Consider the following 24,818-nt stretch of genomic DNA (forward strand, 5'->3'; position numbering starts at 1 on the left):
CAAGTGCCTTGGCTAAGGAAATTTACACTTGACTGCTCTTATCTGAACCTTCTCCCACCATCCTCGCTTCTTTATCTATTTTTGTATGCGTGCTTTTTTATGTAAAAGAATCTGTACATGTAGAGCGTACCTCACCATCTTCCTTAAATAACTGTCCTTAAGACTAAAAATCTGTGTGCAGGGGAAGGGTCTTCTTTAAACAATCACAACTATCACAGAGCCTTACTAAGAGCAGATGCCCAATTTACGATGAGAATAAAGGAACCACTGAACAACGAACATAATTATTATTTATTTGCATTCTTGAAAAGCTTAAAGACAACCAGGTGTATATCTTCGGATTTTACAGAAACAAAAATGAATGAAGAAAACAACTGACATGCTTTGTTTACTCTTCCTCTATTTTACAACTCCAATTATGTTGTGTGAGGTTCTCACACATTTCTGAGAAAATCTCTATTCTAACGCTATGCTTTCTTCTTCTTGAACCCAAAAAAGATTCAAGGATTTCAAAAATGTCTTACAGAATATCAACACTCTTATGCTTAAATCTGGCAACACCAATGAATGTGTAATCCATGTCATTCATAGACATAGATTCCAACTCTAAATAAACATGCTATTTAAAGAAAAACACTTGAAAGATACTAATGTTTAACAGGAACACAAAGAAGCTATGTATCATGATCTCTCTAGCCGTATCTTGGCTTCTCACTACTTTAAAAGGTTGGCATCTTGCCTCAAAAACAAAGTGAACAATCTGCCTTAGTTTTCACATGGGGTGGGAGGGCCTGCTCAATCTGGCTTTAAAACGCGCAGTAGTGCGACGGCTGGCTACAATACGGGATCGAATTCGGGCTCTCTCTTCCTCATCTCTCAAAGCCTCTTCAAAATGCAATGGTAAGGCATCAGGGGTGGTACCATTCACCTTGGCCAAAAACTCGAGAACTTTCATCTTGGTGGTATTAGCATAGGCTTTTGGACCCCACAGGAATTGATAGCATGGGGGATCACTGTAGGGCACCTTCTTGTACACCAGATATTTTTCCTGCACCAGATATTCGGTGATGAACTTCCGAGGTTCCCCATAGATTGGGTGCTCCTCTCCATCATAGGCTCCTAATGTATTCATGAATTTCCAGATCTCTTCCTCAGTGGCAGAGTTGCCATTTAAGAAGATCACACCCAGGAGAGGCATCAGAATCCCATTCCTGGGATATTCCCAATCACCACTCAGGTTTCCATCATTGGTGAGCTCTAGCTTGCTGGTGAGGGTGTAGGTGTGGTGACTGGAGTTGTCTTCCTTCAAATCAAGGCCAAAGACCAGCTCCAAGCGTTCAGAGGCTCTCTTGAGGATCTCAGGGAAGTGATCCTTGTACTTTTCATCAACAAGCTTCAGCATGACTGCCTTCCTAATGGGCTCTTTCCTTTTATACTTATTTAGCAGGAAGTGCAACAGCACTCCTGCCTCCCTCGTTATAGGATCTTTGACTGCGCTCACAGTGGATGTTGAGGCCTGGGAGGAACTTGCATTTTCCTCACCTTGGCTCTTGGCACCTTCATCAGATTTGGTGCATGACATAGCTGCAGCAGCAGTGGTGGTGGATAGGGTTCCCTGAGGCTCCTGGGGAATGCCAGCAGCAGGGGAGCTAGTGGGAGTATCCCCTAAATCAGGAGAGGAGGAGGGGCACTCCTCTTTCTCTGCTGCAGTGGCCTGAGCGGCCTTGAGATCCTGGGTCTCCTCTCGTGCCTTGCGGCGTTTCTCACGAGCACGGACCTTACTCTTTTGACCCCGAGGCATGATGGCTGTTGTCAGGCACAACAGCCAGGAGTGTGGGCAGAAGGGCAGGAAATGTGGGACCTGGAGAAGAGAATGAGATCCTGTGAGCACTTGCAGCAGGGAGGTACTATCTTGGCTTTTAGAGAGCCACCTCCACTGGTTTCCTTGAGAGCACTGCTCTAGGAACTCACTAGGATCTTGTTGTCAATCCTGCCTGGGGCTGACTGGGTGACAGCAGAGGCTGGCAGTGTAGACTCCCTCTGTGTTCAAGGGCCCTCTCAGTTCATATACAGTATTTTCATATCTACTCTTGGAAGGGCCTGGGACCACCTTCTTGTGCTGCTCTGAAGCTGACACTTCAAAGCTCCCTGGAATCCACCAAAGACAAATGAGGAACTGCCTCAGCCCACCATCCCTGCTGGGGGCTAGAAGGGGTGGCAGTGCTGACAGTTCTGTGGGACCCTCCCTGTCCTGGGCTAGCTGGACCTCAATCTTCATTCAGAGTCTTCATCTCATCTAAAGCTAAGGTCTGAGAACCTCTCTTCTGCTGACTGGTGCTGCATCTTCAGAACTAAGCTCTCACCTCCCTTAGACCTGATGCAAAGAAATAAAAAGTCTCAGCCTGACGACTCTGGGCCAGGGCCTTTGAGAGCTAAGTGCATGGACAGGGCTAGCATCGTTGTTTTTCCTCTATTTGAGGTATGGGTTGGGGGCTTGGGGGAATGAATGGTACCTTCATTCCACACCCACGGCCCATACTTTGACTCCCAGAAAGGCCAACGGCTCCGTTCTCTCTAAACCTGAGGACAGTTACTCATAGTAAGGCCTACATCTAACTGAGACCCAGGGGAGGAAATGAGGGTGGCTGTGTCTGGCCACACTGCCCATATTCTCCAGAGGCTGAAAGCTGTGGCTGGCAAGTTGAAGCCCTGTGATGTGTAGCCCCACTTATGGTCCTCACTCAAGGTCTCCAGTTTGACTCTTGGGAGTGCCTAAAATGCTTCCCACTCCTCCTGCTAACCCATCTGACTAAGACCCTCATTTCTCTGTTAATCCTGAAGAGGAATTTAGGGGCACTTCTGACATTTATGTTTGGGGCTTCCTAGGGCTGACATAAAGAGGGACTCTGAGGGATCCCCACTGATGAGGTGGGAGTTCCCTCAAGTCCTCTCTGTGAGTCCTGGCACAACCTGGAGATTCTCCCTCTGGTGACCTGAGACCCCTTGCATCAGATTAAGATTTTCATTTCCTCATAATCCCAAGATGAAAGAAAGCATGAGTCACATCCAGTCACCCTGTCCTCTATGGGGCTCCAGTGTTCTGGGGTTGTTGTTCTCTTTAGTCTTCACTCAGGCAGAATCTGAGCTCCTCTCTAAGCCCACTTGACTCTTCCAGCCTCATACAAATGCCTTCACCTCTCTGAGTACCCAAGGCGAGACTTGAGAGGACGACACATCTGGCTACTTCTGCCTGGGGTTTCCCAGGGCTGAGAGGGGGTGGAACTTTGTGAAGTCCCACTTTCTGGGTCAGTGCTCATCTTATTCCTCCCTGAGTGTCTTCTCTGTCTTGATCTAATGCCTATCCAGTCATACAAACCACCCCCCAACTCCCTGAGGAAGAAGTGAAATTTTTCTCATCTGTCTACAAATGCCCATTGTCTCCCAAGTCTGAAAATCAGGAAGGAATTCTGTTTCTTTCACTGTTATAGGATGAGTGGTTCCCCCAGTTCTCAGGGTCTTCTTCTTGACTCCTGGAATTACCTAGGAATCCTCTAGTTGCTAGCATAAGGCTGCCCCCTTTGATGAAGTTCCTCACTTCCCTGAGATGCTCTAGGAAGAAGTGAGTGAGACTCATCATGTCACCATACCTGGATCTTCCAGGTCTCATAGTGGGGATAGGGCTCTAAGAGGGTTACTTCTTTCTTGGAGGGGTCCCCTCATACTTTTTCAGTATCACCATCTGTTAGAAACTGGGCCTACTCCCTGTACTAAAGAAGGGCTTTCATGTTAAACCAAAGCCATTACGTACTTGAAACAGCCCCTGAAGGAAATGAGGAGGAGGAGAATCTCAACTTGAGAGCTCTAACCCTGGCTTCTCAGGAATGAACGCCGAGGTAAGACTTTGTGTGTTCCCACCTGTTCTGGACTAGGTGGTTACCTCATTCCTCATACAGAATTTATATATTTGACACCTGTCACAGCGTGTGACTCCTATCTCTCTACTGAACTGGGGCAGCGAGGCCTTCAAGGTCCTCCTCTCCCTAAGCCTCTGAAGGCAGAACAGGGAGTACTTGAGCCTACCAGCTCTGGCCTGGGACTCCGAGGGACAGCATCAGGTGCGGCTCTCTCCCTTGTGTATTGAGTAGCCCCCATTTCTTCACTCAGGGTCTCCACCTCCACTCGGTACTCCTTCTGGAACTCCACCCATCACACCGTCCTGAGACTACACCCCGTAGACAAAGGTCCTCATATTCCTTGGACCTAAGTTCACAGTCATAGCGAGCCACATCCCGCCAAGACTGACTGGGGCCTGTGCGTGCCGACAGCAGGGGCGGGACTTTGGGCCCCACTGTTCTGGAGTCTTCGACTCCCTCAGTCGTCACACAGGACTTTGCCCATGACTCCTAGCAGGGTTTAAGACTCATCCCGCCATAGACCTGAGTCTATATGCCTTACACCAAAGCTCTTATCTCCCTGAGTCGCCGAAGAGACAGGTTGCTACCCATCTGGTTACCTAAGGTCTCCCAGGACCAAACGCAAAAGCGGGACTTAATGGGGCCCTATTTGCTATGGGTGAAGGTGTCTCTTCAATTTACACTCAGGGTCCTCACCTTGACTCCCGACCAGTCCTGAGAATTCACCGTCGGCCTATCAGACGCTGCGCCCCTTAATCGGTGACTCGCCTCCTCGCTTCCTCGCCTCCTCGTCTTCAAAGCGAAAGTAATAAGTCACATCCGCCCGGGGGCCCGCCCCTCCTCGTCACATCCGCCCGAGGCCCTCGCCCCCCCGCGGCCCCCCTTCCCGCCTTCAAAGCGGAAGTGAGGATGAACAACATCCGCTTGGCTCCTAGCCCTCATTGTGGAAGTGAGGATGAACCACATCTGCTGGGGTCCTCGCCTTCAAAGTGGAAGTCAGGATGAGCCACATTCGGCAGCCTGGGGCCTTTGAAGGGTGACGGCAGGAGCATGATGCTATGGGAGGTTACTGTTCTAGTGTCACTAATCCCTACGTACCCCCCTAGGAGTCCTTACCTTAGTATCTAGCAGCCTGGGATGACTCCGCCTGCTGACCCAAATCCGCCAGCCTCCAAACAATACCCCAACCTCCCTCAAACCTACGGTGGAAATCTGAGTGTGCCACACAGGCCACCCCTGCCTGGGCCTCACAGGCCTGACAGCAGTGGCAGGATTCTGTGAACGTCCCTCTTTTGGGGAGAGGTCTTCTCAACAGCACTCTGAGTCCTCATTAGGACTCCGGCTCCGGCTCCGGCTCCAGGTAGAACTAGAGCGACTCCCTTCAGGGCCCGATGCTCTCCTCCCTGAGACCTTCCAGGCGGAAATGAGAGGCACCTTAGGCAGATAGCTCTGTCTGGTGCTTCAAAATGGGATGAATTCTGTGGGGTTTTGTCTGCTGGTGGAGTCCCCTCATAACACTTAAGAGTCCTACAGTGATTCTTGTTAGAGTCTCAGCCTCTTCCCTCTGTGAAACTGACGCTGCCCCAAGTAGACGGAACCAGTCACCTCCCTGAGGCTTTCCAGGCAGAAATCAACCTGCCATCCCCGCCCGGGGCTTTTTGTGAGGCCTTTTCTTTTCTTTTTTTTTTTTTTGAGACGGAGTTTCGCTCTTGTTACCCAGGCTGGAGTTCAATGGCGCGATCTCGGCTCACCGCAACCTCCGCCTTGTGAGGCCTCTTCTTATGGTGTGGGTACAACCCTTAGTCCACATTCAGGCCCTCACCTTGACAAGTGAGCAAACCTGTAACTCCACCCTTTATTTACGTGAACCTGCTCCCCTCACATCAAGGTCCTGTTTTCCTGAGAATTTCGAGTTGGAATTCTGGACGATCCTCATATGATCATAGTTCTTTTGCAACCTGTAAGAACAGATAGTAAGGACAGGCCTCAATAGAACTCCACAGTTTTGCTCCTCACTTTTATATGTATCAGAACCTGGGACTCCTCTGTTTAGTGAACTGAGGTCACCCTCCTGAAGGGTCTGGATGAAACCTTACATTTTGGAGTGGTTTTCTCCCCACTATTCATTCATGAGGGTTCTCATGTTGGTTCCTGTCTCTTGATCAAAGTCTTCCAGAGAAATGTCACATCCCTGCAAAAATTTGACCAATTTCCTCTTTGCAAAAGAGGTCCCTGTCCCAGAAGTGATGTGACATTGGGAAGCTGAAACAGAAGGTGGAGAGCCTAGGACAGATGTTGTGCTCTCAGGGGAAAAAACATGCTGATCTGTTCCTTCACCTCACCAACCAAAGGGTAGTTCTAAAATACTTACTTTCTACAGAAAAGGGTGAAGCCGGATGATTTTGCAGTCTTTTGATCTTTTGAAGCTATCTGATTTTGCTTCTGTTGATGATCATATTGTCACCGAGTATTATTTCTTTCTGTCTTTAACTCACATGTGTCAATTATTTTGGTATTATTCTTGCTCTGGTTTTGTATTCCAATCCAGTGTTTGGGGCATAGAGACCTCTTCTTTCTTACCTGAGATACACTTTGTGTTAGCAGAAGAAAATGAATTAAGCAACTTGTGGTAAGCTTCAGTTTGGGAGGAGTGGAACAGTGTGGTCTCTAGAGAAATTCAGATCAGCAGTCTAGTTCCAGCCCTATCACTTACTAGCTGTATGAGCTTGGGCACATTACCAAACTCTATGAGCCTTAGACCCTGCATCTGTGAAATGGGCATGATAAGCCTTGTGATGTAGGTCTGGTGGAATGTGGTTAACGTGTGCAAAGCCCTGGAGTGCATTGAGACTTTAAACAATGCTTATTACTGTGATTATTTCAACTACAGAAGAAATCATCCACCCTGCTGATTTTTTTTTAAGCCCAAGTGGTAACAAAGAATATACAGTATTCTAAGACATGGAACTACAAATCAGCCCAAAATGCAGCTTACAAAGAAACTCTAAGTATCTTTTCCATATTGAATCATAGTTTGAGTGTGGAGTTGTCTTTCTCAGCTGAAAGCAACTCAAACCTTCTAGGGTTTGCTTCAAAGACCAACTCTAGACTTTCATACAAACCACTCTTATATTCACTTACTTTACCATCACCAAAAATCTAGATCTCCCTTAAAATTTCCAAAACACATGAAAGAAAAGAAAAATGAATGCCCTTTTAATGGAATGCATACTGGCTCCCCAGTTGATGGCAGAGTATTAGCCCAGTGGCGTATGAGTTTCCAGTCTTAAAGGAGTATCACCTTTATTTCTCAGAAACACCCTGGGGACTATGTGCATAAAACACCTAATTTGTGTACTGGATTCACTTGCACTGGGACAAGAGCACAGGCCATTTTCAATCCCTGCCCCAGGCAAAGATTCCCTCTGTTTTTTCCACAATCCCAAAGTAACTGTTAAGGGCAATTTTTCATTCCAGTCTCTAACTCTCAACTCTAAGATCCATCATCTGAGTGTGTGACCCCTGCTCGGTGTGCCCCATCTAGTCACTATGCAGCAACATAAAATTACCTCCTACTGCAGTATGTTCAGTTTCCCAGAGTCTCAATTACCTTGCTTAGGACATTTGCACTAGATTATTTCGCTGGAAACACCCCCACTTTCTTATCCTCTTTTCAACTGTCTTTAGGTCTTAGGGACTATCTCATCACCTTCATTATGTGATAGCTGCTGTTGAATTCTAAAATTCTATGGGCAGGGTTTTAATTTTTTTTTTAATTTTTTGCTTATCCAGTACTAGCTAGGAGCCCTCCAAACAACAGCTGCTCAATTAATATTTCGACAATTACAGTGCAAGTGAGCAGGAAGTCAAATGTATTGCTATTTAATTTCTCCCACATTTCTGAAAAAGCTAACCCAATCCAGATACATATACTTCCGTTTTACAAAGAAAGACTAAAAGGAATAAAACAAAGCAAGATTTGACCACATTTTACTTTTTTTCCTCTATTTCATGATCCCACCAACTTTATTTCTAGGTAATTTCCTTTTCACAAATTCCATATTCCAGTGTCATATTGTCTTGTTCTAGATCACAGAAAATGATTTAAAGATTTTAAATTGTTTTACATAATGCAGAAGTTCTTGTTCTTCAACCTGACATATTTTAATAAATGAGTGATTCACGCCATTCCTAAACTTAGATTCTGAAACTAAATAATTCTACAATTAAAAGAAAGAACACTGAAAAACAGGAAAATGAAAAGATAAATCACTTTACATACAAATATATTATACATGGTGTTCCCACCAACTCCTCTTTGGCCCTCCATTAATTAGAAGGTTAATATTTTCTTTAATTAAAAGTAAAGAATATACCTCAGAGTTCACAAGGAGTGGGAGGCACTGCTGGACATCACACTGGAACATGCCAGGCCCAGTTGCAACACTGTCTCCCTCATCTCTCAAAGTCTTCTCTTAATAGAGGGAAGACAATGGGGACACTGTCATTGACCTTGGCCCAAGCCTCCACATTCTTGAATAATCTAAGCAAATCAGGTATGTAACTTTTAAATTTATGAACAACAAATGAAGTAAGATAAACCAAAAATAAACCAACTTTTGCTTTTCTTCTCTTTCTGTCTTCAGATTCTACCTATTTTACTGTGGCATTATTTTAAATTTCTAAAGATAACCTTACTCCAATGCCATGTTATTTTGCTCTGTATCACAAAAATGATTTTCAGATTTTCTATTTGTATTTCAAAAACCAAACTCTTATTACCAAACCAACCTGATAAACAGCAATAAGTGTGTGATGCATGCCATTTCTAAGCTTATATTCTGAATCTAAATAAACTTTCTATTTTAAGAAACATCACAGGAAAATTCAACAAAGAGATAAATCAACAAGTTACTCATGCAGCACAGGAACAGAGAAGGCAGCAGGTCTTTCAACCACAAACTGAACAATTTGTCTTAGATCTCACATGGGATGGGAAGAGCTGCTGGATGTGTCCCTTGAATGCGCACTAGTCATGACAGTAGTGCCACGCCTGGCTGCAACTCTGGGCCGGGCTTTGGCTCTCTCTTCTCCATCTCTCAAAGCCTCTTCATAAAGGAGTGGGAAGTTACTGGGGATGTTATTATTCACCTTGGCCAAATACTTGAGGACTTTCATCTTGCTGGTTTCAGCATAGGCTCTTGGACCCCATAGGAATTGATAGCGTGGGGGATCACTGTTGGGCACCTGCTTGTACTCCAGATATTCTTCCTGCACCAGATCTTTGTAGATAAGCTTTCGGGGTTCCCCAAAGATGATATGCCTCTTACCATCGTAGATTCCCAAACCATTCAGGAATTTCCAGATTTCCTCTTCACTGGCACAGTTGCCATTTAAGAAGATCACACTCAGTAGAGGCATCAGAAGCCCATTCCTCGGAAATTTCCAGGAACCGCTCTCGTTTCCATCGTTGGGATTTAGCAAGCTGACGACGGTGTAGGAGTGACTGGTTGGGTTGACTTCCTTCAAGGAAAGGCCAAAGACCAGCTCCATGCGCTGAGAGGCTCTCCTGAACATCTCAGGGAAGTGCTCCTTGTACTTTTTGCTGATGACCTTCAGCATTTCTGCTTTTGTAATGGGTTCTTTCATTTTATACTTGTACAGCAGGAACTGCACCAACATCTTTGTCTTCCTGGTTATAGGATCTTTGATTGAGCTCTCAGTGGATGTTGAGGCCTGGGAGGAACTTGCCTTTTCCTCACCTTGGCTCTTGTCACTTTCATCAGATCCAGTGCATGACATACCTGCAGCACCGGTGGTGGGTAGTGCTCTCTGAGGCTTCTGCGGAATGCCAGCAGCAGAGGAGCTGGAGGGAATATCCCCCAAAACAGATGAGGAAGAGGAATGAGACTCTTCTTTCTCTGCTGCAGTGGCCTGAGCAACCTTGATATCCTGGGTCTGACCACGGGTCCGCTGGCGTTTCTCACGGGCACGGAGCTTACTCTTCTGACCTCGAGGCATGATGGCTGTGGTTAGGCACAGCAGGCAGGAGTGTAGGCAGACGGGCAGGTGATGTGGTGCCTGGAGAAGAGAGATTGAGATCCTGAGAACACCTTTAGCAGGCAGATACTACCTTGGCTTTTCAGAAGCCGTCTCTGCAGGATTCCTTGAGAACACTGCTCTAAGTATTCACTGGGCTATTGTTCTTAGTCGTTCTGTCCCCTGAGAACTTAGCTGAGGAAGTTACAATGTGCCTTAGGCTGCAGTTTGCCAACCCTGCGGGGGGCTGACTGGGTTCTTTCTGTGTTCTGACTTGGAAAGGATCCATTCTGATTACCTTTAGAATTATCATGTCAGCTCTTGGCAGGGCCTCAGCCTCCTTCTATTGGTGTTGTGAAGTTGAATCTTTGACTTTTTATGGGACCCAGATGAGGGAAATGTAGGGGCACTTCAATCCACCACCCCTGCTTCGAAGCATTTAGTGCTCTCTGTCCTGGGATCCTCAGTTCCCAAGTTTGCACTCAGGTTCCTCATCTGGACTCCATGCAGGGTTGTGGACTGTCTCTTCTGTTGACTGATAACTGCGACTTCAGATCAAGACTTTCACCTTTTCTAGTTCTGACATAAAATGCGATGGGCATCTATGAAAAAAAAATTGATAATCTGGGCTTCACTAAATTATAACTTCTGCTCTGCTAAAGATGCCACAAAGAATAAGACAACTCGCAGATTGGGAAAAATTTATTTTCAAAAGACTTATCTGATAAATGACTGTTAACCAAAACATACAAAAAAGTCTTAAAACTGAACAATAAGAACTGACCAACCCTATTAAAAATGGGCAAAAGATATAAACAAGCATCTCAGCAAATAACATATACAGAAGGTAAATACGTACATGAAATGATGCAGAACATCACATGTCATTAGGGACTTGCAAATTAAAGTAATGTGAAACCACTCCATACCTATAAGAACGGTCAAAATAAAAAACACTGATAACCCCAACTACCGACGAGGATGTGGAGCAATAGGAGCACACTGTCATTGCTGGTGGACATGCAAAATGGTACAGCCACTTTGGAAGACAGTTTATAAATTTCTTACAAAACTATGCGTAGTCTTATCATATGATCTAGTAACTGCACTCCTTGTTATTTAGCCAAATGAGTTGAAATGTATGTTCACAAAATAACCTGCACACAAACATTTATAGTAGCTTTATTTATAATTGCCCAAACTGGAAAGCTGCCAAGATGTCCTTCAGAAGGAGAGTGGATAAATTTACAGAATAAAATATTATTCAGTGTTAAAAGGGAATGAACTATCAAGCCACAAAGAGACATGGAGGAAACTTAAATACATATTACAAAGTGAAAGAAGCCAATTTGAAAAGGCAACACAATGCCTAATTCCATCTATATGACATTCTGGAAAAGGCAAAAGTATGGAAACAGTACAAAGTTGAGTGGTTTCCAAGGGTTGGGAAGAGTGAGAGATAAATAGATGAGGCACAGAGAACTTTTAAGGCAGTAAAGCAATTCTGTCTTAAATTGATAATGTGATAATGATGGGTGATAATGATGTGTCCATATATGCTCAATTGTAACAAATGTATTACCCTGGGTTGGGAGGTTGATATGAAGGAGGCTGTGCCTGGGAGGACAGGATGCCTATGGAACTCTCTGTGCTTTCTGCTCAGTCTTGCTGTGAATGTAAAACTATTCTGAAAAAAGAAGGTCAAGTATTAAAAAAAAAAAAAGTGATGGTGAAGCCTCAGCCTCACATGTTGCCCTGGCAATTTAAGATTTATGCAGGGGGCTAGACTCTGTTGTCCTCTCTATTTAGAGGTGAGCAGTCCCCTCAGTTTTCACTTGGTTTCCTTTATTTGGCTCCTATAAGATCCTGGGGCTCCCCTCCTTTTTGACCTCAAGACCTCTCCGTTTAAAAGGTCTGCACCTTCCTGAGATCCGATAGGAGGAAGAGGGTGGCCTTATCTGGCCATAAGTGACTACGGTCTCCCATAGAGTGGCAGCTGTGGTAGACAGGTTGAGGTCTTATGGTGGATTGTCCTACTCAGGTCCTAACTCAGGATCGTAAATCTGACTCACAGGAAGGCTTAATATTCCTCCCCCTGCTGAGCTGGGACTGCCCACCTCAGAACAAGACCTTCACTTCTCTGTTACTACTGATGATATGAGGGTGCCTTTGTCTGACATTCATGCCTGAATCTCTCAGAGATGACAATAGGGAGGATTCTGTGGGGTCTACACTGATAGGGGTTTGGTGGTTCCTGCACCCTTCAGGGTACTCACTTTACTCCTGGCGCACCTTAGGAATCCTATCTCTATGGACCTGAGTCAGCCAGCCTGAGATAATAGTCTTTATCTTCTTAAGACCTCCAGAGTAGAAATCGGGGTCAGCCACATCCTGTCAAGACTACTGGGGTGAATGCTTCCCTCATTCTTTATTCAGGGTCCTCAACTTGGTATGTGTCAGAGAATGGGACTCCTCCCTCTACTGACCTGAGGTCCAGGAACTCACAAGTCCCTAAGAACTTTGAAGAATAAGTGAGGAGATGCTCAGGCTAAGAACTGTGTCTGGCAGGTTGCTCTGCTCTGTCCTCCTATATGAGGGTCTTTTTCTTGGTTCTTGTCCCTTAATTAATGACTTCCTGGGAAATGCCCACATCCCGTAAAAGTCTTGGCCAGTTTCCCTACAACAAATCTTGCAGACAATGCATCCCTGTCTCAGGAGTGATGTAAGACAGGGAAGCTGTAACACAAGGCAGAAGCCCCAGGATAGAAGTCATACTGTCAGAGAAAGAAATGCATTGATCTATTTCTTCTCTTTACCAGCCTATTATGTATTTCTCTTGGAAAATATTTAACTTCCTAAAAAAAGGGGGGACTGTCCAGAATGACAGAATGTGACCCCATGATCTTTTGAGTTTATCTGTCTTTGATTATGTAATCATATTGTCATCAAATATTGTCTTTCTCTCCTTTATTCACACATCTCAATCATTTTGGTAATTTCGTTGCTTTGGTTCTGTATTCCAGTCCAGCAAATTGGGAACAGAATCTTATCACTTGATGTATATTTGGGAGTAGTGAGAAGAAAAGTGAGTAAGGGGACACAGTCAGTCTCAGGTTGGGAGGCATGGAACAGAGTGTGCTTTACACTAATTCAGACTAGGGGTCTTGTCCCAGTCCTGTCACTTACCAGCCATGAAAAAATTGGACACATTAACAGACTGTGGGCTTCAGACATTTTTTCTGTGAAGTGGGTTTGATAAACTCTGTTTTGTAGGACTGGTAAAATATATACAATGTATATAAAGTACTTGAGATGTATTGAGACATAAAATAGTGCCAGTTCTTATTATGATTAATTTGTCCCCTGACATTGCAATCCACTACACTGGGTCTTATTTTTCAATGCAGGAGATGTCGGAGATTATACCATATTCTAGGACAAAGAAAGCCCTATCAGACAAAGTGCTACTTAGAAAGGAAAACTAATTAATATTTCCTCATTACTTGATAGATGACTCAATATTAGTATGAGGTAGACTTCCTGAGTAGATGCAACACAGATTCTAAAATGTGTTTCAAGGATCAAAAACTTCCATCTCTTTCAACTATCCTTCCATCTAAACCACTTCTATTTTCATTCATTTAACCACCTCTCAGAAACTAGACCTTGCCTAGAGTATGCCAGATTACACACAAGGTAACCTAATTGAATGTGCTTTTCATGGAACAGGCTCTGGATCCCGCAGCCCAGGGCAAAGAGTGCCAGCACAGTGGCTTCTGGGCCTCCCATCTCCCTTGAGGATATTACCCTGATTTCTCAGAAAGTGGCTGGAGATGATGTGCACAAAACACCTAGCGTGTGCTGTGTTTATTTGTATTGGAACAAGAGCACAGGACACATTCCTGCCCCAGATTCCCCTGGTTTATCCATGATCCCAAAGTAACTGTTAAGAACTGTTTCCCATTCCAAACTTCGTCTCGCACCTCTGAGAGGCAACATCTGAGAGCCTGGCCCCTGCTCACCATTCCCACGGCCTCATCCAGCCCACCATGCAGCCTCGCTTAACTCCCATTGAGGGACCTGCACTTTCCTTAGGCCCCACACAGCCTTGATTAGATAATTTATACTTGACTGTTCTCACATGGAACCACCTCTCTCCCTTCTTATCATGTATCCATTTGGTCTTAGAGTGCATATCACCATTTTCCTTAGATGATAGCTGCTTCTTGACCTTGTAATTTTAAGGTCAGTTGCTAGGTCTTCTTTTCTTAGCCCTCCCAGTACTAGCATGGATCCTTCCAAAAGCAGATGCTCAATTAATGCTTGAAGAATAAATGAGTGTGTGAGCACGAGGTCTAATTTATTATGATTTAATTCTACATTATTAAATAAGCCAGACATATATGGTTATTTATCTTTCATTTTATTAAAACACAAAGCAAAAACACTTAGGAAATAAAATATTGACCATCTTACTCTTTTTCTATATTTCTTAATCCCATACATTTTACTGCTTTAAAAAAAAAAAAAATTTTTTTCAAGGAAATGCTTATTCTAATTCCAGGTTATGACCAATATGAATCCTAAACTTAGATTATAATGTTAAATAAAAGGAGCATTTGAAAAATACTCCCAAAGATACAGATAAATCTTCAAATTATCCATTTAAAACAAGAACAAAAAGGTATTATACAGTGTGTTCCCTCCAATAACACCCAGCCCTTCACTCCTTGGAACAGTGACTGCCCTCTTTAACCACAAAATGAAACTTTTGCTTCAATTCACTAGGCGTGGGATGAGCTGCTAGCCTTGGCCTTGGAACATTTTCTGCCCATGGCATCACTGCCATCATTGAATGTAGCTGCAGCTAGGGCTCTTTCTTGCTCATCTCTCAAAGCCTCTTCATACCAGAACTGGAATGCACTGGGAACAGTTTGATTGACCTTGGCCCAAAACTCCAGGACCTTCATCTTGCTGGTTTCAGCATGGGCTCTTGGACCCCATAGGAATTCATAGCGTGCAGGATTAGTGTTGGGCACTTGTCGGTACTCCAGGTATTTAAGCTTCACCAAATCTTGGGTGATGAGCTTTCTGGGCTCCCCAAATAAGAAGTGTTTCTTCCCATCATATATTTTCATCTTATTCAGGAATTCCCAGATCGTCTCCTCAGTGGCACAGTTGCCCTTCATGAAGATCACACACAGAATATTCAGCAGGAGACCTGTCTTGGGAAACCCGTTGCCACGAGTCACCCTCCCATTGTTGGGGAGATCCATTTTGCTGACAAGGATATAGGAGTCCTTGCTAGAATCAATTTCTTTTAAATAGACACCAAATACCACCTCCATGTTGAAAGAAGCTTTTTTAAGGATCTCAGGGAAGCGATTTTCATACCTTTTTTGGACAATTTTTAGCATATCTGCTTTCATAATGGGCTTTCTCATTTTGCACGTTTCCATCAAGAAGTGCACCAACAGATTTATCTTCATGGTTAGACCACCTGTGCGAGACTGCACAGTGGAGGATAGGCCCTGAGAGGAGCTTTGCTTTTTCTCAATTTTGCTGTTGGCTCCCTTGCATGACTTTTTGTGAGAAACATCTACCGATATGGTGGTGGATAGTGCTGTCTGAGGCGTCTTGAGAATGCCACCTGACCTACCAGCAGACTTCTTCTGGACAGTAGGCCTCAAAACAAGAGGGGATGAAAAGGATACTTTTTTCCCCTTAGTTGCAGTGGCCTGAGCACTCTGACGACCCTGGGTCTGACTACGGGTCTGTGGGCGTGTCCCAGGTGCACGGAGCATATTCTTCTGACCCCAAGGCATGATGGCTATGGTCAAGAACAGCAAGAGTGGCAGCAGAAGGGCAGGTGATATAGGCACCTGGAGGAGAGAGAGAGAGAGAAGGAGAAAAAGAAATCAGCACCTTCAGCAGAGAGGTTCCACTTTGGATTTAAAAGAAGGCCACCTCTGCAGGTTTCTGTGAGAGCACTGCTCTAGAAACCCAGAGGGTTTCTGTTCTGATCAGTTTGTCCTCTGAGAACCCTGTGAAAGTAATTAAAGTGTGCCTTAGGCAGCAGCCTGCCAGCTCTATTCTGTGTATACTGGGGCCGAGAGGAGCCACAGCCGGTCTAGTTCTCGTGAATCTCCTTTTACTCTGGGGTAGGTTTCTCTCAGCTCACATTCAGGATCATCCTAAAAACTGTCAGGGCCTGAGTCCCCTCCTCTGTGCTGCACTAAATTTGACACCTCCAGCAAATGTCCTCATCTCCTTGGGACCACCCCTGACAAAAGGAACTAGGTGCTAAGAGCATTATGGAAACCTACCCTTTCCTGGGCTTATTGGGGTTCTGACACCTCATTCACAGTCCTCACCTTGTCTCTACGTAGGACCTAGACAGTTGCCTCTGCTGATCTGATGCCCCTCACTTTAGACAAAGGCCCTCAGTAACCTAATGCTATGAAAAAGAAAGGTGAGTTCACATACACCAGACCTCTATGCCCAGCCACCTCAGGGATGCAAGTGGGGAGTAGGGGACTCTTTGTTGTCTCTTCTTTATGTGGGAGGAGTGATATCACTAGTCCTCATTCAGGGTCCTCACTGTGACTCCCGTAAGGCTCTGGGTCTCCTCCCTTTTCCCTCTGCAGAACTGGGGCACATAATTAGTTCAACCTTCTGTCACTCTCTAGGCAGTAAGGAAGCATCTCAGCCTGATGTTACTCCAAGGCTTCCTGGAGCTGAGAGAAGAGGCATAATTTGTGGGACTCTACTTTTAGAGGCAGTGTTCCCTTTAGTTTTCTATCAGGTCTCTGACCTTGACTCCTAGTAGGTTGTGGGACACTTCCCTCCATGAACCTAAGTCCTCCAGCCTCAGAACAAGGCCCTGGACAGGGAAGTCGGGAACCCTCCCGCCCCCACCTATGAATAACCTTTGCCTGGAGCTTGCAAAATGAGTGCAGGGACGTTGCGTTGCCACCTCTATTGCAGAGATTCCTTCATTATCACTCAGGGCCCTCACCTTGACTCTCTTCTACTTGCTGAACTGGGGCTACTTTCCTAAACCAAGGCCCTTCCCTCCCTGAGACTTTCCAGGTAGATAGATGTCAGACAGCCTTCAAGGTCTTCCCAGGGAAGACCTCAGGGGCAGGATTTAGTGTGGCCCTCTTAGTTTTAGGTTGCGGGATGGTAGTCTGTTTTGTCCACATTCAGGGTCCTGACCATGCTCCAGAAGAGTCCTAAGAATTCGCCTTCTGCCAACAGGATGCTGTGCCCCTCACCTCCAGATCCTCCCCTTCAAAGCACTTCCAAGGAAGCGAGGACAAGTCTTATCTGTTCACAACTTCCCAGGGACTGATGGCTGACAACAGGGGTGGAACTCCATGGGACTCCACTGTTTTGGAGTCGCTGGTCCCTAGATTCTCATTCAGGGTCTTCACCTTGGTATCTTATCACAGCCTGAAATTTCTCCCTCTACTGACCTAAATTCGCCAACCTCCAAACAAAACCCTCACCTCCCTGAACGCTTCCCTTCCTAGATGGGGAAGTCAGGGCCCCCGCTTATGACTAGCCCTGTCTGGAGGCTTGTAAACTGGCTAGCAGCAGTGAGACTCTGTCTGAAAAATAAAGAAAGAAAGAAAAACAAGGACCGCTGGTGCTAAGCAGTGGGGCTGCTGCTGCTTTCTGCTGACACCCTTCTGGGAAGAGATCCCCTCCGTTAGCACTCACACTTCACCTTGGCTCCAGTTAAGGTCCAGGTCTCCTCCAGCTGAATAACTGGGGCTGCTGCCTTAGTCCAAGATGCTCCCTCTGCCTTAATCCAAGATGCTCCCTCTGCCTTAGTCCAAGATGCTCCCTCTGTGAGACTTTCCAGATGGAACTCAACCAGGACCTCCCAGGGTCAACCACAAGGGTGAGACTTTGTGGATCCCCCTTCATAATGGGCAAGGAGTGTTCCCTTCAGTCCCTGCTCAGGGTTCTTACCTTTACTCCAGATCAATTCTAAGAATTCACGCTAGGCTGTGGACCCAACTGAAGCTACTACGCCTGTCAGGTCAATAGCCTCACTTTCAAAGCGGAAGTGAGGATGAGCCACATCTCGCTCAGGGTCTCCAAGGGCTGACAGCAGGAGGTGAGACTCTGGGACCCTGCTGTTCTGGAGTCAGTGGTCCCTAGGTCCTTACTGAGGGATCTCACTTTGATACTAGTGGAGCAGAGTAATTCCTCTACTGAGCGAAGTCCGCCAAAGCTCTCCCCTCCCATAGTCCTTAGAGGGGAAGTCTAGGCATGTTATCAGGCCATGACCTGGGGCCTCCCAGACCTGAAAACAGGGTTAGCGAGACTGTTTGGCGGGCCCCTCTTTTGGAGAGAGTTTCCCTGCTTAGCACCAACGGTGTTCACCTTTTTTTTTTTTGAGACAGGGCCTTACTCTGTCTCCCAGGCTGGCATATAGTGGGGCAATCTCGGCTCACTGCAACCTCCATCTCCTGGTCCTCGAACTCCTGGGCTCAAGTGATGCGGCCGGCTTTGGCCTCCCAAAATGCTGGGATTACAAGCATGAGCCAGAGGCCTGCCTTAAAAAAAACTGTTTATTTATTTATTTTGAGAAAGTGTCTCAGTCTGTCACCCAGGCTGGAGTGTAGTGGCGCCACCTCGGCTCACTGCAGCCTCCACCCCTACGGCTTAAGCTATCTTCCCACCTCAGTCTCCTGGGTAGCTGGGACTATAGGGGTGCACCACTGCTGTTCAGCTATTTTCTGTTTTTAGAGGGAGTCTCGCTCTGTCTCCAGGCTGGATTGCAGTGGCTCGATATCTGCTCACTGCAACCTCCACCTCCCGGGTCTAAGCGATTCTCCTGCCTCAGCCTCTCGGTAGCTGGGCCTACAGGTGCGTGCCACCATGCCTGGCTAATTTTTGTATTTTTAGTAGAGATGGAAGTTTCACCATATTGGCCAGAATGGTCTCGAACTCCTGACCTCGTGATCCGCCCACCTGGTCTCCCAAAGTGCTGGAATTAGAGGCGTGAGCCACCGTGCCTGGCCCTTTTTTAATTTTTGTATTTTTTTGTACAGTTTTTCGCCATGCTGCCTCAGCTGGTTTTGAATTCCTGGTCTCAAGCAATCTAATCGCCTCAGTCTCCCAATGTGCTGGGATTACAGGTGTGAGACACCACACTCAGCTTGGTCTTAATCTTGACTGTAATTAGGGCCAAGACACCTCTGAAGAACGGAAGCTGCCCTATTAAACAAAGCCCTCCCATCCCTGAGACCCTCAGGCTGAAATGAGAGGCATGGCAGTTTTATAGTTCTGCCTGGGGCTTTTCAGGGTTAAAAATATGGATTGGGCTGCATGAAGTCCTCTCATTTGTGGGTTTAGTTTTCCCTTTTATACTTACTCAAGAATCTCACTTCGCTGCTGGCCAGTCCTGGAACTCCACCTTCTGTGATGTGAATTCTGCTCAGATCAAGGTCCTCTGAGATCTAGGCTGAAGTTTGGATGAGCCACATTAGGCCAGGGATGTTTGTGTCCTGTGAGGGCAGAGAGCAGAGTCGGGTTTCTGTGGGGCATCACTGTTCTGTCTCCTCCTGTTCTTCATTCAAGGTCCTCCATGATATCTGCCAGACCTTGGGATCCTCCCTCTACTTAACCGAGGTCACCTTAGGTCAAAACTCTCACTTTGCTGAGAACCCTGAAGGGTAAAAGAGAGGACGCTTGGTGTGACTGCACTGCCTGGGGCATTCTAGGTCTGAGAACAGGTTTGGTTAGATCGCTGAATGACCCTCTACTTTTTGGTGTGATGGTCTTTCCAGTATTTATTCATGAGTGTCCTCCTTATTTACTCTTGTCTCTCGGATTAAAGGCTTCCTGGGAAATGCCACATCGCTGCAAACTCTTGGGCAGTGTTCCTACTGCAAACCTTGCACGTCTGTGCCCCAGAGCTAATGTGAGATAAGGAAAGTATAACATTAAGCAGGGAGTCCAGGGGATGGCGAGGGGTTGTCAGAGAAAAATGATGCTGATTTATTCTTTTCAATAGCCAGCATTAGCCTCTTATTTGACTTCTGTTTTAATTAATTTACTTCTTAATGGAAAGGAGCTGTTCAGGATGACTGTGTGGTCCTTGATTTTCAGGTTATCTGATTGTGCATATGTAGATGATCATATTGTCACTGAATAATATCTTTCTCCTCTTTATTCGTAGCTTTCATTTATTTTAATATTCTTAATTGCTTTGGCTATGTATTCCAATCCAATTCTTTGTGCACAGAATCCTTCTTTTTAACCCCTGAGATGCATTTGGGAGTATTGAGGAGAAAAGTGAATTATGGAATACAAAGTCTGCTCCAGGCAGAGAGGAACAGAATGAAGAGTGTGGGCCCTAGAAGAATTCAGTACAGTAGTCTAGTCCCAGCCCTGTCACTTACTCACCCTGTGAACTTGAGCATATTACCAAACTCCAAACAAAGAAATTGTAATCAAACAAAATGATGCTTTCAAGGAAAATTATGCAATTTATAAAGTGTTTGTGGAAGAGCCTTCTCCAATTAGATACAACTCAAGTCTCAAAATTTTTGTCAATGACCAATATTTTTTTCTAAATCCTAGATAACCTTCCATGTTAACCACCACTGTTTTGATTTTTCTTTTTTCTTTTTTGAGATGGAGTCTCACTCTGTAATCCAAGTTGGAGTGCAGAGGCACAATCTTGGCTCACTGCATCCTCTGCCTCTGGTTCAAGTGATTCTCCTGCCTCAGTCTCCCTAGTATCTGGGATTACAGGTGCCCACCACCATGCCCAGCTAATTTTTGTATTTTTTGTAGAAATGGCATTGCATCACGTTGGCCAGGCTGGTCTCGAACTCCTCATCTGAAGTGATCCACCCGCCTCACCTCCCAAAGCGCTGGGATTACAGGCATGAGCCACTATGTCTGGCCGCATCCCTGTTGAATGCCCTTTCAGTAGTGCAGGCTCCTAACTCCCCAACCTAGGACAAAGAGTGCCAGGATAGTGGTTTCTGGGCATCTTACCTCCCTTGAAGCTATCATCTCCCTTATTTCTCAGAAAATCACTGGAGATGATGTACATAGAACACCTAGGTTGTGCGCTGTATTAGACTGTGCTGGGATAGGGACGTAGAACACTTTTCACTTCTGTCCTAGGTAGAGATTCTATCTGGTTTTCTCACAACAGGGAAGTGAATGTTAGGGACAGTTTCCCATTCCAGGCTGTCTCTCAACACTGAAATGCACCAACGGTATAAAGCACCTAGTTTGTGCACTGTGACTGTGTTCTCCTGCAATGGGACAAGAGCACAGGACACATTCCATCCCTGCCCCAGGTGCAGACTCTCTGGTTTCTCCATGACCACAAAATAACTATTAAGAACTACTTCCCATTCCAGGTTTTGTCTCACACCTCTGAGAGGCATCATCTGAGGGCCTGGCCCCTCCCACAGCCTCATCCAGCCCCTACCAAGTAGTTTCCCTTAAAATTACCTCCCACTAGGGGACTTGAGGCTTCCTAACATTCTAAACTGCCTTGCCTCAGGTCATTTACACTTGATTGCTCTCATCTCAAACCTCCTCTTTTCCTCATTCCTCCTTTGTACTTGTTCTTTAAGTCCTAGAGAGTACCTCATCATCTTTTTTTTTTTTTTTTTTATGACAGCTGCTCCTAGACTCTAAAATTAAATGGGCAAGAAATTGATTTGTTTTGGGGCAAACATTCCCAGTACTTACATGAAGTCTTCCAAAGAGCTGATGCTCAATTAACTATTAAGGAATAAACAAGAGAGTGAGTGTGAAACCCAATAAATTAGGATTTAATCTCTTCTACATTCTTTAATAATCTAAGCAAATCAAGATATATAACTCTTAATTTTATAAGAAGACAGACTAAAAAGAATCTGGTAAACCAATAACAGACAATCTTTAAAAAAACTTTTTTTGATCTCAATAATTTTTAACACAGTGTTCATTCATGTTTCCAAGATAATCACTACCCAAGAAAAATCACTATTTGCATGACATTTCTCCAAAGAAGGCATAAAAATGTCCAGTAGTTATACAAAGATGTTCTCAACATCACTAACCATCAGAGAAATGCAAATCAAAACCACAGTGAGATATCACCTCATATGAAAGGCTATTAGAAAAAGAAAAAGAAAAAAAAAAAACAGCCAAACAAAAATCCACTGGAGATGAGTGTTGGCAAGAGTGTAGAGAAAATGGAACCCTTATACTCTATTGGTGGGAATGCAAATTGGTACAGCCATTATGGAATACAGTATCAGCTTTTCTAAAAAAATGAAATCATCATTTCCTATAGATATCTGTGCTCCCATGTTCACTGTAGTAATATTCTCAATTACCAAGATGTGGAAACAACCAAAGTGTTTGTCAATGGATGAATGGATAAAGGATTGTGGTATACACGTACAATGAAACAGAAAACCAAATACTGCATATTCTTTGTGGGAGTTAAACACTGAGTACACATGGACACGACGGGAACAACAGATACTAGGTTCTACTTGAAGGTGGAGGGTGGGAGGTGGGTGAGGATGGAAAAATTGCCTATTGTGTACTATGCTTATTACCTGGGTGATGAAATAATCTGTACACCAAACACCCACAACATGCAATTTACCTATATAACAACCTGCACATGTACCCCTGAAACAAAGATAGAATTTTTAAAAATGTTATTTAGCCTTGAAAAGAAAGAGATTCTGCCATTGTAACAACACAGATGAACTTGGCGGACATTATGCTGAGTGAAATAAACCAGACACAGAAAGAAAAATGATGCATGCTATTAATATCTCTTATATGTAGAGTCTAAAAAGAAAAAAAGTTAAATATATAGCCAAAGAGAATGAAACAGTGGTTACCACAGGCAGGGTGGGGAGAGGATGCAGAGATGCATGTCAAACAGTACAAAGTTGCAGCTTTGTAGGATGAATAAATCTAGAGATCTACGCGCCATTGCACTCCAGCCTGGGTAACAAGAGTGAAACTCCATCTCAAAAAATATATATATATAGAAATCTAAAATACAGTATGAGGACTATAGCTAATAATATTGTATTGCATACTGCAAATTTTCTAAGAGTATATTTTAGATGCTCTTACCACAAAACAAGGTAACTATACGATACAATGGATATATTAAATTGCTTACCTGTAGTAAGTATTTCACTATGTACTGTAATGTATTGCTTAACGAGGATACTTTCTGAGAAATGCGTTGTTAGGCAATTTCATTGTTATGCAAGTATAATAGAGTATACTTATACAAACCTAGGTGGTATAGCCTACTACACACATAGGCTATTTGATATAGCCTATTGCTCCTAGGTTACAAACCTGTGTAGCATGTGACTGTACTGAATACTATAGGCAAATGTAACACGGTGCTAAGTATTTGTGTACCTAAACATAGACAAGGTACAGTAAAAAATAGGGTATAAAACATGGTTAAAAATCATCCACCTGTATAGGGTATTTACCATTAATGTAGCTTGCAGAACTGGAAGTTGCCTTGAATGACCCAGCGATTGAATAGTGAGTAAATGTGAAGGCCTAGGACATTACTGTACACTACTATAGACTTTAGACTTTATAAACATTGTACATTTAGGCTACACTAAATTTTCAAAAGCAGTTTTCTTTCTTTAACAATAAATTAACCTTAGCTTACTGTGACTTTTTTTTGCTTTATAAACTTCCTAATATTTTTAGCTTTTTGACTCTTTTGTAGTAACAGTTAGCTTAAAACATAAACACATTATACAACTGTACAAAAATATTTTCTTTATATTCTTATTTTATAAGCTTTTTTTCTATTTTTACTTTTTAAATTTTTAAACTTTTTTGTTATAAATGAACACAAAAGCACACACATTAGCCTAGGCCTACACAGGGTCAGGATCATCAATGTCACTGTCTTCTACCTCCACATCTTGTCCCCTGGAAGATCTTCAGGGACAGTAACACGCGTGGAGCTGTCATCTCCTAGGATAACAGCGTCTTCTGGAATACCTCCTGAAGAAACTGCCTGAGGCTGTTTTTACAGTTAACATTTTTTTTTATTAGTAGGAGTGCACACTAAAATAATGATAAAAGTAATGCCTGTAATCCCAGCACTTTGGGAGGCTGCGGCAGGCAGATCACCTCCAGGGAGGTCAGGAGTTTGAGACCATCCTGGCCAGCATGGTGAAATTCCATCTCTACTAAAAATCCAAAAATTATCTGGGCGTGGTGGCAGGCCCCTGTAATCCCAGCTACTCAGGTGGCTGAGGTAGGAGAATTGCTTGAACCCAGGAGGCAGAGGTTGCAATGAGCTGAGTTTATACCACTGCACTTCAGCTTAGACAACAGAGCAAGACTCCATCTCAATTATCACTACTTTGAATATTACTACGTATTAATATTGATATTTTAATATTACTACCTATTAATATTACTACTCATTTAATATTACTAGAATATTATTACTACTACCACTCCATCTTAATTCTTATTACTTTTAATGGCAAAAAATGTAATTTACTTTTGCACCAGCTTAATTTTTAAAAAAGTATAGTATAAAAAAGGTATAAACCAGTAACATAGTTGTTTATTATTGGTATCAAGTGCTATGTACTGCACATAATTGTATGTGCTACATTTTATAGGCCTGGTAGTGCAGTAGGTTTTTCACCAGCATCACCACACACATGTAAGTAATGCAGTTTTTTAGCTCCATTATAATCTTATAAGACCACCATCATATATGTGGTCCTGACTGAAACATCACCATGCGGTGCATGGCCATTTTGTATATCAACACATCCTGCTGTACAACTTAAATTTATACAATAAAAA

At 44.2% G+C, this 24,818-nt stretch overlaps 3 protein-coding genes across 4 annotated transcripts; all 3 read right to left on the reverse strand.

Annotated features, from left to right (window-relative positions):
- Window positions 1-283: 283 nt before the first annotated feature.
- On the reverse strand, window positions 284-8,362 carry MAGEB1 (MAGE family member B1). Of its 2 annotated transcripts, XM_012448918.2 has the most exons (3): window positions 8,291-8,362; window positions 5,767-5,872; window positions 291-1,861 (listed from the first exon to the last, which is right to left on the reverse strand). In XM_012448918.2, the coding sequence occupies exon 3, from the start codon at window positions 1,799-1,801 to the stop codon at window positions 773-775; it is 1,029 nt and encodes a 342-aa protein (XP_012304341.1). In that variant the 5' UTR covers window positions 1,802-1,861; window positions 5,767-5,872; window positions 8,291-8,362; the 3' UTR covers window positions 291-772. The 2 variants fall into 2 exon arrangements, with proteins under 2 accessions (XP_012304342.1, XP_012304341.1); XM_012448919.2 differs by lacking the exons at window positions 5,767-5,872; window positions 8,291-8,362 and adding an exon at window positions 5,031-5,082 and having other exon boundaries at window positions 284-1,861.
- MAGEB4 (MAGE family member B4) lies at window positions 7,917-10,071 on the reverse strand. The gene has a single exon (XM_012448917.2). The coding sequence runs from the start codon at window positions 9,933-9,935 to the stop codon at window positions 8,898-8,900; it is 1,038 nt and encodes a 345-aa protein (XP_012304340.1). The 5' UTR covers window positions 9,936-10,071; the 3' UTR covers window positions 7,917-8,897.
- A 4,666-nt stretch (window positions 10,072-14,737) lies between these two features.
- On the reverse strand, window positions 14,738-15,778 carry MAGEB3 (MAGE family member B3). The gene has a single exon (XM_012448915.2). It carries the CDS (start codon window positions 15,776-15,778, stop codon window positions 14,738-14,740), a length of 1,041 nt encoding a protein of 346 aa, XP_012304338.2.
- Window positions 15,779-24,818: the final 9,040 nt, after the last annotated feature.

The sequence above is a fragment of the Aotus nancymaae genome, unplaced genomic scaffold, assembly GCF_030222135.1.
Source record: "Aotus nancymaae isolate 86718 unplaced genomic scaffold, 86718_ANA_hifiasm-v0.15.2.pri h1tg000058l, whole genome shotgun sequence".
Taxonomy (NCBI): domain Eukaryota; kingdom Metazoa; phylum Chordata; class Mammalia; order Primates; family Aotidae; genus Aotus; species Aotus nancymaae.